The 15,941-nt window shown below is 40.9% G+C and overlaps 1 protein-coding gene across 7 annotated transcripts in view; it reads right to left on the bottom strand.

Annotated features, from left to right (window-relative positions):
- The window catches only part of MCPH1 (microcephalin 1), a 273,679-nt gene that overhangs the window by 219,934 nt on the left and 37,804 nt on the right, over positions 1 to 15,941 (bottom strand). For all 7 annotated transcript variants that reach the window (XM_057537235.1, XM_057537232.1, XM_057537231.1 and 4 more), the window contains exon 9: positions 3,165 to 3,274. In XM_057537235.1, the coding sequence (XP_057393218.1) occupies positions 3,165 to 3,274 (110 nt within the window). The remainder of the gene's footprint in view (positions 1 to 3,164; positions 3,275 to 15,941) is intronic.

The following is a 15,941-nucleotide window of genomic DNA, read 5'->3' as shown; positions in this document are numbered from 1 at the left end:
ATCTTTTTTGGATGCACCAGCATCCTTCCCAGGCCACACCTTCTACCCAGGCTGTGGTCCCTACCCACAGGCTGTCCGCTTTCCACGCTGCACTGTTACACAGCACAGAACTTAGGTTTCACAGGCCTGCTCTGCAGGGCTGCCCAGAAAGGACATTACCCATAGGTGCTACGTCAAGTTTAAGATTAAAAAGATCACTAGGGTCCTGGGACACATCCGCTTCAAACCGTTTTCATAATGACGGAAACAGCATGGACGCCAGCTCCCATGTGAAAATGTAAAAATGCGATCCTATACTCTAGACCCAAGAGTTCTCCATTTCAGTAGAGGCATGTGCTTTAATAATTAGCTGATGAAAGATATTTCCTGTAAAGTTGCTTTACTCAACATTAAAATCCAATTACAAGATATCTTTTAGGAAATGTCAACAATTGCTGTGCTCGATGGAATCTAATCCCTTATATATACTTATACATAAAAACATGACTATGTTAAAAAGTCTGAAATTTCAGTTTAACACAGGTTGTCTTGAAATCTAATAAGGAACAAAAGCAAGCAGGTAAGACCTCAGTTTTGGTAGGGAAAAAAGGGAATGACTGGATACTATCATAACCCTCAAGACTAACATTATACTTGTAAGTTACAGATCAGAGACCTGTATTTAATTCACCAATTCACAATCCTTGTGCAGCTCCATAGTAGACTTTTAATACCAGTCAATTAAACTTAGTGTTTTTGCTGACTTGGTATAACATAACAATATAAACTCCACTCCCCACACCCATACTCCAAGATCTCAAACCGCCAGGAAGCTATATCTTTAAAATTTTAAATTGCATTTTAAGAAATTTCTATTGTCCTTTGTTTTAACCTGTGCAATGATAAACCATGACTGTTCATCTCTATATTGGTATCTAAATTTAAAAACGCTTATCCCGTAAGCAAACAAATCAGGATTTTAAGTCTTTGTTTTTTACAAGTCTAAACAATAAAATCCGTTTATATGAAACGTGTTTAGAAACAAACAGAACTTCTTCGAGGATAAATTACTTGTTTGAACTATGCTAGACAAAGTCCCTAAGGCACAAAAGTGGTTTCCAAACTTTGCTTCATGTTAGAATTAGCTCAGGAGTTTTAAAAAATCCTAGTGCCCAAGATGCACCCCATAGTAATGACATCAGGCTGTCTGGGGGTGTGAGCCAGGAATCTTGACAAAATTCAGATCCCCAGGTGATTGCAATGTGGGGCAACATTGGGGGCCACTGCCCTCAGGCATGACGAGTTCTCGATTCATCAGAGAAAAGGCTGTGCAGTGAATGGGGATAAGAAATGGATTAGGAAGAAGGCCACGTGGAAGACAGTAGATCCAGGTTCTGTTCCTTCTGCCCTGAGGGAGACGTGGTACCCACGGTGAATTTTCTGCCCTCTCTGAGTACCGGTTTCCTTCCTGTGAAGAAGGAGATTCTACTCCATGTGGGGCTTTCACAGCTCATTGCTGTGATGTAAACATCACCTGGGAAATGCCAACTCAGAGGGTCTCAAGTAGGACCAGAAAATCTGCACATTTAAAAAGTCCTCCAGGGGCAGAAGACCTAAATACACATTTCTCCAAAGAAGACACACAGATGGCCAACAGGCACATGAAAAGATGCTCAACATCACTAGTTATTAGAGAAATGCAAATCAAAACTACAATGAGGTATCACCTCATACTGGTCAGAATGGCCATTATCAAAAAGTCCACAAATAATAAATGCTGGAGAGGGTGTGGAGAAAAGGGAACCCTCCTACACTGTTGGTAGGAATGTAAACTGGTGCAGTTATTATGGAAAACAGTATGGAGGTTCCTCAAAAACTAAAAATAGAGTTACCATTCCTGGGCATATATCCAGAGAAAACTCTAATTTGAAAAGATACATGCACCCCAATGTTCACAGCAGCACTATTTACAATAGCCAAGACATGGAAGCAACCTGAATGTCCATCAATAGATGAATGGATAAAGAAGATGTGGTACATGTATACAATGGAATATTACTCAGCCATAAAAAAGAATGAAATAATGCCATTTGCAGCAACACAGATGGACCTAGAGATTGTCATACTAAATGAAGTCAGACAGAGACAGACAAATATCATACAATATCACTTATATGTGGAATCTAAAACACAAATGAATTTATTTACAAAACGCAGACTCACAGGCGTAGAAAACACACTTACGGTTACCAAAGGGGAAGGGGGGGGTGGTGAGAGGCACATTAGGAGTTTGGGAAAAAAAAGTCCTCCGGGCGATTCTTTCACACCGAACCAGCAGTGACCACTCCCTTCAGCACTGATGGAACGCCTCCGAAGGAGCAGGACATAGATAGTACCGCACACTTCATAAGTATCAGTGGAATGAATGCCAAACAGGTTTTTTCCCTAATTTTTCCAAAGGAAAAACATTAAGTGGCCATGCTGCAACTAGGAAGAAGACTGGAACACAGGGCAACAAAACCTAAATGCAGCCGCAGGGCACCAGCTCTCTACCGAGGTCACCCACGGGGCAGGTACGAAAGCTGTACCAAGATCATGAGTGGCTAATTCAAAAGTTCAGCAATGAGAGTAGATGCCGAAGAATCAACAAATGTGAAGTCCTCCCCACATTATCCGAGTAAGCCTCCAGTGCAACGAGAGCGCCACACAGCCTCAGAGAAAGAGCCGGGTTCCGAGGCTGCGGCCACAGAGGAGGGGGTGCCCGAGCCTCGGAACAAAAACCTTTCCCTCCGATGGCTTCGGGTCAAACCATGATTAGCTCACAAATGGAAGATGGTTGGGTTCTTCACCTCCCACCTAGTGACTGTTTATTCAGATTATAGAACAACAGCAACTCCTGGCACGACCAACCTTCCCTGCTCGAGGGAAGCTGGCGGCATTTTTACAAGCGAGGAATGCCCTGGCAAAGGGGCAAGAGGAGGCCTGCTCCACCAATAGTAACTCTCTGCCCTGAATGTGACCAACGTTCTTGGTTTTATTGTCGGAGTTTCCCAGCATCCACCCATAATCAATTTTTTAAAATCAAATACGAGCTGGGCAGAGGAGTTTATGTTTCATTAACCCAGAGCAGTACATCATGATGCCTCAGCATCAGAAAGCTTAAAACAATATTTTCACACACCAACCTTCTGGCCTTTCTCTCTCTTCCTTGATTCCTCATGAGGTCTGATGAGATCCTCGAAGCCTTCCCATGAGCCATCCAAAACATCATGCCTTGTTGGTCCTCTTTTAACACCTAAAACCCAAGTGGGTTGAAGATTAGTTAGAACTCTACATGGACTGAATACTAACGCAACTTAAGCTGAATAAAAAACTTTTAATTAATTTACTTATGCATTCTGGTAATAAGAAAGTATAGCCTTTTAAAATAAACATTGCATACTCCTTGCTTGTTGAGATCTAGTTAGAACATTCAGTTTATTCCACTCCAGTATCCCAAGCAATTCACTAACTCAAGGGTCAGAAACAACTGTGCCTGTCACATGAAAATGTACTAGTTCGACAGAAACCCATGCATCCAATGAATGATGCAAAATGATGCCTATACCTCATGCACTATTCAAACTCCAATTCTTAGGTTTTTACATAATGGTCAAAACCCAGCTTCTCAGAGAAGGCAGTTCTGTATTAGAGGAAATAAGTAACCTTAGCTTTGGGGGTGAGTCTGAGTTACTCCAGCCAACGGTCTTCAGTACAAAGTTTCAGGTTACAATCTACAAATGACAGGTGATGATCTTACTCCCCACAAACTTCCACCTTAGACCAACCTCTTGTCATGAAGACACACAAACCAAAAAGAAGATATTCATCACGTGAAATTCGGTTTTGTCAGATGCTAAACGTTGTGGAAATCCTAAGTAGCCAACGATGGAGTGTGAAATGTTTGATTCATCCACTGCTACTACTTTATGTTGTGCTCCCAATTCTCATTCTTTCCTCCCCAAATAGTTTGCCTGATGTCTGACTTAGTCGATACTTTGGAGAAGGACTAAGCGTACCAGCCACCACTTACACGGTCTCAGTAGGATAATTCGCACCTTGACACGAAGGGCACACGGCAGCCTCGGGGATGCTCAGGTCCCAGCCACTGCCATGCCACACACCCACCTTCCACGTCATCTCCCTCTGTCACTGATGGGCTTATCAACAAATATCTAGTGCTCAGGGGCTGCCCACCAGAGATGCGAAGATACAAGAATACTGTCCCCGCCCTTAGGGAGCTCACAACCCAACACAAAATGTAGACATAGAGAAATGAACATGATACAAGGCTAAAATGATTTAAGAGCCATCAGGAATTAAAAATCATATAACATGAGAGTGACTGTTGTGCAGGTATTTCCATAAAATAGGATGCTCTGATAAAACAGATATAATTAAGTTTGGAGGATCTGATTTGAAACTTTTAACTCTTCTTTCAAAAATGGGGTTTTAGCTCAGTGAAAACAAAATGCAGAACAACAATGGTTAAGTATTTCATTGAATTCAAACTAGTTATCTTCAACTTGGTCCCCCAAAATGTTTTAAGGTCAGGTTCTGACCCACCTATAAACCCCAATACTGGATTCCTTCGGAGGCTTGAACCAGTCACATGCAGACCCCACCATCTCCCCAGCAACCTCATATGTTTCCCTGTGTTTCACTTCCCTTCCAGTCCTATTTCAGTCCCAGGTGACTGGCCAACCCCGGCGATGGCTGCAGCTAGCTAAATAGAGACCTTATTTGGAGTGGATGGGTTAGTAGGCCATGTAAAAGGGCATTCTGCATACAACAGTTTGTGCTAAGATCTAGCTGCCACGTAAAAGGGCATTCTGCATACAACAGTTTGTGCTAAGATCTAGCTGCCACGTAAAAGGGCATTCTGCATACAACAGTTTGTGCTAAGATCTAGCTGCCACGTAAAAGGGCATTCTGCATACAACAGTTTGTGCTAAGATCTAGCTGCCACGTAAAAGGGCATTCTGCATACAACAGTTTGTGCTAAGATCTAGCTATGCTAAGTTTCCCACTTATACTCATTTTGCCTCAGTCCTAGCTGAGAACAATGAAATAGGCTGTAAAGCATTTTGTAGACATAAAGATCCAGAGTACGCACTATAGCCATTTAAAACTTAAGACAGACTGACATTGCTAATGACGTGTTTTCACAATCACACAGTCACAAAATGATATAAGCAAGTGATTCCTTATGTGGTTACGTTAAAACAGCATTTCGCAACAGCTACAGTCATTGACTAACACGTTCTCTTTAAGGATGTCATCAGTAAACCCAAAGCAGCTGAGAGTGCCAAGGAAGGCGACAACAGGCAGATCAGTGAGCAAACACTGACCCCCATCTTCCTGGCTCTCTGCCTCATGGAGACTCTTGCTATGGTTGCTCCTTAAGTGGGTTGTCATCGCCTCAAAGGTGATCTCACCATAGCCCATGAAGTCATCCTTTACTGAAGGGTCCTAGTTCAGTGTCCCTTGCTAAGACCTCCCACCTGAGGTGCAACTTGATAAACCCAACCACCTAACGGACATCTATCATGAATGCCCCCGAGACATTTCAGCTGACGTGCCACGGTCCACCCTGTAGCTGTTCTTCCTTCAACATATCCCAGGGTGATGAGGGTCATCAGCCGTCCAGGACCAAAGTCATCAATGCTAGACTCTTCTCTCCCCTCATTTTCATTCTTCATTATATAAGTGATTCACTGCCTCCATTTTCAAAAAATGATCAAATACAGAGAGAAAAGAACTTCACAACCCCAGGCTGTTTATCACTGTTATGCTGCCTGAATTTTCACCATTTAGAAATTTGTCTGGGTCATCAATATCATCAAATACTGATACATCAAGGTGAGAAAGTGAACTCACTCGCCTCTCAGAGTGAATTAGTTAAATCACTACCTTCCCTCACCCAATGGAAATGAGCAGGATTAAGAGATACTTTTGATACTAAGGGAAGATCTCTCTGGAGGCAGAACCAGGTGAAGGCAGCATGAGAACATATGGTTGAGAAAACCATTAAATTTATTAAGAGAAACTTGGTCCATGAAGACTAGGGGACATAGCTTCAAGATGGCAGAGGAGTAAGATGTGGAGATCATCTTCCTCCCCACAAATACATCAAAAACACATCTACATGAGGAACAGCTCCTGCAGAACACCTACTGAATGCTGGTAGAAGACCTCAGACTTCCCAAAAGCCGTGTGGCTGACAGGGTCTTGGTGCTCCAGCCAGGTGTCAGGCCTGAGCCTCTGAGGTGGGAGAGCCGAGTTCAGGACATTGGTCCACCAGGGACCTCCCGGCCCCACGTAATATCAATTGGTGAGAGCTCACCCAGAGATCTCCATCTCAACGCTAAGACCCAGCTCCACTCAATGACCAGCAAGCTCCGGTGCTGGACACCCTATGCCAAACAACTAGCAAGCCAGGAACACAACCCCATCCATTAGCAGAGAGGCTACCTAAAATCATAATAAGTTAACAGACACCCCAAAACACACCACTGGATGCGGTCCTGCCCACCAGAAAGACAAGATCCAGCCTCATCCACCAGAATACAGGCACCAGGCCCCTCCACCAGGAAGCCTACACAACCCATTGAACCAACCTTAGCCACTGGGGGGCAGACACCAAAAACAATGAGAACTACGAACCTGCAGCCTGTGAAAAGGAGACCCCCAAAACAGTAAGTTAAGCAAAATGAGAAGACAGAGAAATACACAGCAGATGAAGCAGCAAGGTAAAAACCCACCAGACCAAACAAATGAAGAGGAAATAGGCAGTCTATCTGAAAAAGAATTCAGAGTAATGATAGTAAAGATGATCCAAAGTCTTGGAAACAGAATGGAGAAAATACAAGAAACTTTAAACAAGGACCTAGAAGAACTACAGAGCAAACAAACAATGATGAACAACACAATAAATGAAATTTAAAATTCTCTAGAAGGAATCAATAGCAGAATAACTGAGGCAGAAGAATGGATAAGTGACCTGGAAGATAAAATAGTGGAAATAACGACCACAGAGCAGAATAAAGAAAAAAGAATGAAAAGAATTGAGGACAGTCTCAGAGATCTCTGGGACAACATCAAATGCACCAACATTCGAATTATAGGGGTTCCAGAAGAAGAAGAGAAAAAAAAAGGGGCTGAGAAAATATTTGGAGATATTATAGTTGAAAAATTCCCTAATATGGAAAAGGAAATAGTCAGTCAAGTCCAGGAAGCACAGAGAGTCCCATATAGGATAAATCCAAGGAGAAACACTCCAAGACACAAATTAATCAAACTATCAAAAGTTAAATACAAAGAAAATATATTAAAAGCAGCAAGGGAAAAGCAACAAATAACATACAAGGGAATCCCCATAAGGTTAACAGCTGATCTTTCCACAGAAACTCTGCAAGCCAGAAGGGAGTGGCAAGACATATTTAAAGTAATGAAAGGGAAAAACCTACAACCAGGATTACTCTACCCAGCAAGGATCTCATTCAGATGCGATGGAGAACTTAAAACCTTTACAGAGGGCTTCCCTGGTGGCGCAGTGGTTGAGAGTCTGCCTGCCAATGCAGGGGACACGGGTTCGAGCCCTGGTCTGGGAGGATCCCACATGCCGCGGAGCAACTGGGCCTGTGAGCCACAATTACTGAGCCTGCGCATCTGGAGCCTGTGCTCTGCAACAAGAGAGGCCGCGATAGTGAGAGGCCCACGCACCGCGATGAAGAGTGGCCCCCACTTGCCACAACTAGAGAAAGCCCTCGCGTAGAAACAAAGACCCAACACAGCCATAAATAAATAAATAAATAAGACTTTCTCTCTATTTAAAAAAAAAAAAAACCTTTACAGACAAGCAAAAGTTAAGAGAATTCAGCACCACCAAACCAGCTTTACAACAAATGCTAAAGGAATTTCTCTAGGCAGGAAACAAAGGAGAAGGAAAACACCTACAATAACAAACCCAAAACAATTAAGAAAATGGTAATAGGGACACACATACCGATAACTACCTTAAATGTAAATGGATTAAATGCTCCAACCAAAAGACATAGATTGGCTGAATGGATACAAAAACAAGACCTGTATATATGCTGTCGACAAGAGACCCACTTCAGACCTAGGGACACACACAGACTGAAAGTGAGGGGATGGAAAAAGATATTCCATGCAAATCGAAATGAAAAGAAAGCTGGAGTAGCAATTCTCATATCAGACAAAAAGACTTTAAAGTAAAGACTATTACAAGAGACAAAGAAGGACACTACATAATGATCAAGGGATCAATCCAAGCAGAAGATATAACAATTATAAGTATTTATGCACCAAACATAGGAGCACCTCAATACATAAGGCAAATGCTAACAGCCATAAAAGGGGAAATCGACAGTAACACAATCACAGTAGGGGACTTTAACACCCCACTTTCACCAATGGACAGATCATCCAAAGTGAAAATAAATAAGGAAACACAAGCTTAAAATGATACATTAAACAAGATGGACTTAACTGATATTTATAGGACATTCCATCCAAAAACAACAGAATACACTTTCTTCTCAAGTGCTCATGGAACATTCTCCAGGATAGATCATATTTTGGGTCACAAATCAAGCCTTGGTAAATTTAAGAAAATTGAAATCGTATCAAGTATGTTTTCCGACCACAATGCTATGAGACTAGATATCAATTACAGGAAATAATCTGTGAAAAATACAAACACATGGAGGCTAAACAATACACTACTAAATAACAAGAGAGCACTGAAGAAATCAAAGAGCAAGTAAAAAACTACCTAGAAACAAATGACAATGAAAACACAATGACCCAAAACCTACGGGATGCAACAAAAGCAGTTCTAAGAGGGAAGTTTATAGCAATACCATCCTACCTCAAGAAACAAGATACATGTCAAATAAACAACCTAACCTTACACCTAAAGCAATTAGAGAAGGAAGAACAAAAAACCCCCAAAGGTAGCAGAAGGAAAGAAATCATAAAGATCAGATCAGAAATAAATGAAAAAGAAATGAAGGAAACAATAGCTAAGATCAATAAAACTAAAAGCTGGTTCTTTGAGAAGATAAACAAAATTGATAAACCACTAGCCAGATTCATCAAGAAAAAAAGGGAGAAGACTCAAATCAATAGAATTAGAAATGAAAAAGGAGAAGTAACAACTGACACTGCAGAAATACAAAGGATCATGAGAAATTACTACAAGCAACACTATGCCAATAAAATGGACAACCTGGAAGAAATGGACAAATTCTTAGAAAAGCACAACCTTCCAAGAATGAACCAGGAAGAAATAGAAAATATGAACAGACCAATCACAAGCACTGAAATGGAAACTGTGATTAAAAATCTTCCAACAGGGGCTTCCCTGGTGGCGCAGTGGTTGAGAGTCTGCCTGCCAATTCAGGGGACGCAGGTTTGAGCCCTGGTCTAGGAAGATCCCACATGCCGCGGAGCAACTAGGCCCGTGAGCCACAGCTGCTGAGCCTGCGCGTCTGGAGCTTGTGCTCCACCACAAGAGAGGCCACGGCAGTGAGAGCCCCACACACCGCGATGAAGAGTGGCCCCCGCTCGCCGCAACTGGAGGAAGCCCTCGCATAGAAAACGAGGACCCAACACAGCCAAAAATAAATAAATTAAAAAAAAAATCTTCCAACAAACAAAAGCCCAGGACCAGATGGATTCACAGGCAAATTCCATCAAACATTTAGAGAAGAGCTAACACCCATGCTTCTCAAGCTCTTCCATAATACAGCAGAGGGAGGAACACTCCAAAGTTGTTCTACGAGGCCACAATCACCCTGATACCAAAACCAAAGATGTCACAAAAAAAGAAAACTACAGGCCAATATCACTGATGAACATAGATGCAAAAATCCTCAACAAAATACTAGCAAACAGAATCCAACAGCATATTAAAAGGGACATACACCATGATCAAGTGGGGTTTATCTCAGGAATGTAAGGATTCTTCAATATATGCAAATCAATCAATGTGATAAACCATATTAACAAATTGAAGGAGAAAAACCATATGATCATCTCAGGAGATGCAGAAAAACCTTTCGACAAAATTCAACACCCATTTATGATAAAAACTCTCCAGAAAGTAGGCATAGAGGAAACTTACCTCAACATAATAAAGGCCATATATGACAAGCTGACAGCCAACATCGTTCTCAATGGTGAAAACCTGAAACCATTTCCTCTAAGATCAGGAATAAGACAAGGTTGCCCACTCTCACCACTATTACTCAACACAGTTTTGGAAGTTTTAGCCACAGCAATCAGAGAAGAAAAAGATAAAAGGAATCGAAATCAGAAAAGAAGTAAAACTGTCACTGTTTGCAGATGACATGATACTATACATAGAGTATTCCAAAGACGGTACCAGAAAACTACTAGAGCTAATCAATGAATTTGGTAAAGTAGCAGGATATAAAATTAATGCACAGAAATCTCTTGCATTCCTATACACTAATGATGAAAAATCTGAAAGAGAAATTAAGGAAACACTCCCATTTACCACTGCAACAAAAAGAAAAAAACACCTAGGAATAAACCTACGTAAGGAGACAAAAGACCTGTATGCAGAAAACTAGAAGACACTGATGAAAGAAATTAAAGATGATACAGATGGAGAGAGATATACCATGTTCTTGGATTGGAAGAATCAACATTGTGAAAATGACTATACTACCCAAAGCAATCTACAGATTCAGTGCAATCCCTATCAAACTACCAATGGCATTTTTCACAGAACTGGAACAAAAAATTTCACAGTTTGTATGGAGACACAAAAGACCCCGAATAGCCAAAGCAATCCTGAGAAAGAAAAACAGAGCTGGAGGAATCAGGCTCCCAGACTTCAGACTATACTACAAAGCTACAGTAATCCAGACAGTATGATACTGGCACAAAAACAGAAATATAGATCAATGGAACCGGATAGAAAGCCCAGAGATAAACCCACACACATATGGTCACCTTATTTTTGATAAAGGAGGCAAGAATATACAATGGAGATAAGACAGCCTCTTCAATAAGTGGTACTGGGAAAACTGGACAGCTACATGTAAAAGAATGAAATTAGAACACTCCCTAACACCATACACAAAAATAAACTCAAAAGAGATTAAAGACCTAAATGTAAGGCCAGACACTATAAAACTCTTAGAGGAAAATATAGGCAGAACACTCTATGACATACATCACAGCAAGATCCTTTCTGACCCACCTCCTAGAGAAATGGAAAAATAAACAGATGGGACCTAATGAAACTTAAAAGCTTTTGCACAGCCAAGGAAACCATAAACAAGATGAAAAGACAACCCTCAGAATGGGAGAAAATATTTGCAAATAAAGCAACTGACAAAGGATTAATCTCCAAAATATACAGGCAGCTCATGCAGCTCAATATCAAAAAAAATACAACCCAGTCCAAAAATGGGCATAAGACCTAAATAGACATTTCTCCAAAGAAGATATACAGATTGCCAAGAAACACATGAAAGGATGCTCAACATCACTAATCATTAGAGAAATGCAAATCAAAACTACAATGACGTATCACCACACCGGTCATAATGGCCATCATCACAAAATTTACAAACAGTAAGTGCTGGAGAGGGTGTGGAGAAAAGGGAACCCTCCTGCACTGTTGGTGGGAATGTAAATTGATACCAGCCACTATGGAGAACAGTATGGAGGTTCCTCAAAAAACTAAAAATAGAACTACCATATGACCCTGCAATCCCACTACTAGGCATATACCCTGAAAAAACTATAATTCAAATAGAAGCATGTACCACAATGTTCACTGAAGCACTATTTACAATAGCCAGGACATGGAAGCAACCTAAGTGTCCATCGACCGATGAATGGATAAAGAAGATGTGGCACATATTATATACAACAGAATATTACTCAGCCATAAAAAGAAATGAAATTGAGTTATTTGTAGTGAGGTGGATGGACCTAGAGACTGTCATACAGAGTGAAGTAAGTCAGAAAGAGAAAAATAAATACCATATGCTAACACATATATATGGAATCTAAAAAAAAAGGTTCTGAAGAACCTAGGGGCAGGACAGGAATAAAGATGCAGACGTAGAGAATGAACCTGAGGACATGGGGAAGGGGAAGGGGAAGCTGGGACGAAGTGAGAGAGTGGCATGGACATATATACACTACCAAATGTAATATAGATAGCTAGTGGGAAGCAGCCGCATAGCACAGGGAGATCAGCTCGGTGCTTTGTGACCACCTAGAGGGGAGGGATAGGGAGGGTGGGAGGGAGATGCAAGAGGGAGGAGCTATGGGGATATATGTTTATGTATAGCTGATTCACTTTGTTGTACAGCAGAAGCTAACACACCATTGTAAAGCAATTATACTCCAATAAAGATGTTACAAAAAAAAAAGGAACTTGGTCCATGTCAAAGTTTTGTCCAGGGCAGAGAAATACAAAATAAACTTATTCCTAACAATCTATCCTCCTGCACATCCTACTTTCCTACTTCCAAGACACAGAGTTAAGACTAATAATACTATTACTAATAATATATTAAAGCAATTAATATTTACAGGTACAAGACACTCTGTAAGATCAACTATATCAAAGAAGAAAAGGCTTCTGAAGGCTGATTTAAGAATCTATAATTTTTACAATAAAGGCGTATACTAATCAATACAAAATGTTAACACGGTCCCAGTGGGAAATTTCTTCTGAGCTCCTAAAATCTGAATAATGAATTATTTAAGAACAATGTAGAATGCAGAATTTTAAGACTGTGGAAAGCGCCTTAAAAGACGCCCAGGAAAAATCCTTTCCATATATACTTCTGGGATTTGGATACGTTCCAGTTCACAAGTTCTATACAAGCAATACTCAGCTGACAAGAGAATACACACACACACACATTCATCTGCTAAAATATCAAGTTCACTTTGTTAACCAAGAAAACAAAAATAAAATCTAATCACGATCTTCAAAAGATGATGTGGAATCTTTTCCTTTATAATCATTGTAGAGATAATTAAAATCTGGATTTTAAATACATATATCAGTTTTAATACCATATAACCTCTCCCATTGGGGGTCATCTCTCCATCTTTTGAATTGCCTGATCCTCGTATATGGATTAACTTGACTACGTCTTCCCTGCACGTCTAAGCTCCTGAAGGAAAAGGGACAGAGCTTTACATCATTAACTCCCCGTGTGCTTATGTGTTGGACATAGGTGATTAGCGAATAAATGAATAAATATACAAATAAACAAATCAAGCAGTCAAATAATCAGTGGGTTCTAATACCCTCCTTGTAGCCACATAGGTTCAGTAACCTACGTCAAGCTGTTAGGATTTCTTACCTCCAGTGAGTGGATTGGGAGGTTCTGGAGAAGAGGGTGAGGAGAAACACTCTTCTGAATATATTTGTATATTACTTGAATTATCCAGAAGTACAGTAATTAATCTTCAATTTTAAATACTTAAGGAATACATGTACACGTATGCCTACCTACTTGGTACAATAGTAAATCACACTTTCTCTTAAATGAAGAAATATTCAGAATATGCAAAATATTCTACATTGAATATCTAAGTGCCTATAATTTGCTGGGCTTTGTTTTTGTAAAACATGTATGAAATATTTTTAATTAATTCAATTGAAAATGGTATATCTGCTGATGACTTCAATGAGATGTATCAATTACATCAAAATAAGATTATCACTTTCTCAAAGGCTGCAAAACAAATCTGAAATTATAAAAACAATTCCCTGCTTGGGGTTACGAATGAAGAAATATACAAAATACCTTCTACAGACAATTACTATAGCGTTTTTGCCTATAATTCTCCACCAATTAAATAAAGTGATAATCCAGATAAACCCCTACTGAAGCATGTTAATCACTTCTCTAAGCAGACACTACTATTCATGTCACCTTGTCCTTCAAAGCCAAGACCAAGCCTCATAATCCTTCCCAACTCAGAGACACAGGCAGTGACCACCAACAAACCCACCAAAGCCAGCACAGACCCCTCCTGCCATTTCTGTCCCAAGGATTAGTGCACTAAGACAGAGCAACATAGTGTCGTGAAGGCTGTAAGTTAGCACATTTCATCACAGACTGTATGACATGAAGTACGTGTGCTAGTGCTTCTCTATCAAGACATCCCCGCCAGTAGTGGTGAGCTCACAGAAACATCACACTTTAGAGACAACTCCTGTAAACCCTCCCGCCCAATACTAGATGCTTTTTTAACTGGCAAAATGGATGAAAGAAATGAGTGGTAACTGGTGATATCATCGGCTTGTTAATCAGAGTAATGGATGCCAGGAATGTTTCTCAGTTAAATTCATGGATTGGCTAAAATATCACAGGGCCCCCCTACCCACGTATGAATTGGGCATGTACCATAGCTGGTACCTAGGGGTCATATGCAAGACTTGGTCCCTAAATGGTCCTATGAGAAACTGCAGGGCTGAGGCTTATCTAGTGGCCTGATGCTGACCAGTTCCCAGAAATGAGCCCCGAGAATCCCGTCTGCCTCTACTAAACCTGTCAGATCAGGTACAGTTAACTTAAAGGACAAGACCTGGGACTTCAGCTTATAGGTCTGATTTGTGGACAGTTCCCCATCTGCATGCCAATGTTTTATAATATCTGCGTGTCTGGAGACTTGCTTTCAATAAGAGCTGGTAGACAGATCTTGCAGAAGAGGGCAAACTAGCCTTCATCAACCTCTACTGGCAACTATTATTCACCAAAAAGAACCTAATAATTGGACATGGCCAAACTGTTTAGATAAGGCACGTGTCTGTGCTGACACGCAATTCCATCATCCACAGCAAAGCCTCTCTCAGACCAAGGGACCAGAGTGAGGGCGTGGGCGTGGAAAGGATTTCTTTCTGCTCTTGCCGGTGGCCACGCGGCGCCCGTGGACCCACTCCAGCCACCTTTGTTACTGTGAAACGAGCATCGGCCAAGCTGTGCGCTAATTCAGGATCGTGAATCGGCTTTAACTAGTTGACAGTGAAAACCGACCTCAGGTGGTCATCTGAAGAGCTGTGGTCAGCAATGCCACAGGGGGTGGAAAGCCATTTCCACACGTAAGTGACATCGAGCAGCTTTACATACTTCCTGTCCTGCGGTGCCAGAAGTTAGAACAAGAATATCTCCAGTGCCGTGCTAATTTGATGTGGATGTATCTCCCACAAGCAAGCTCCAGTTCCAGCAACGTTTTACAGACCTTGAGGCAAGAGCAAAGGGGATTTACTCAAAACCCACACGACTGCACACAGAGGAGCTTCACCTGCACTGGGAGGACCTGCTACAGGGCACACGCAGGGGACACGCTAATAAAAGCCTGTAGATCTTTCCTAGGTAAGCATGTGCTCGATGAAACCCGCCTGCTTCGGGGGTGGTAGCCTATCCGTGTGAAACGGCATTTTCCAAGGTGAAATACGTAAAATCTTATTACATGTCAGCCTTAATAAACATTTGCAATCAATTTTGATGAGATCACTCAATCTGAACCCCAATTAAGTTATTCCTCCCCCAAAGTAGAATTCTACTCTCATTAGACTTGTATTACAAAAAAGTTGTACTCAACTTTGAGTTTAGCCGATAAAAATTTTGTAAAAATGTCTTTTTCTCATTGTATACCTACCTACGTACCTTGATTTTGCCTCCTGGCCCAGAAAGTCTAAAACATTTACTCTATGACTCATTATAGAAAAATTTCATTGACTCCTGAAACATATTTTAAAATGAGGTAGATCTATTGCTCTGTTGATACTGATATGGAAACAACATATTTTTCAAAAAACCAGATTTTAAGGCAATAGGATAATGTAATCCTATGTATGCGATAAAATTCCCCTAAAACATCTT

The sequence above is a fragment of the Balaenoptera acutorostrata genome, chromosome 21 (assembly GCF_949987535.1).
Source record: "Balaenoptera acutorostrata chromosome 21, mBalAcu1.1, whole genome shotgun sequence".
Lineage (NCBI taxonomy): Eukaryota > Metazoa > Chordata > Mammalia > Artiodactyla > Balaenopteridae > Balaenoptera > Balaenoptera acutorostrata.
Note: the sequence above shows the minus strand (reverse complement) of the source record. Positions and strands in the feature narration are given on the sequence as shown.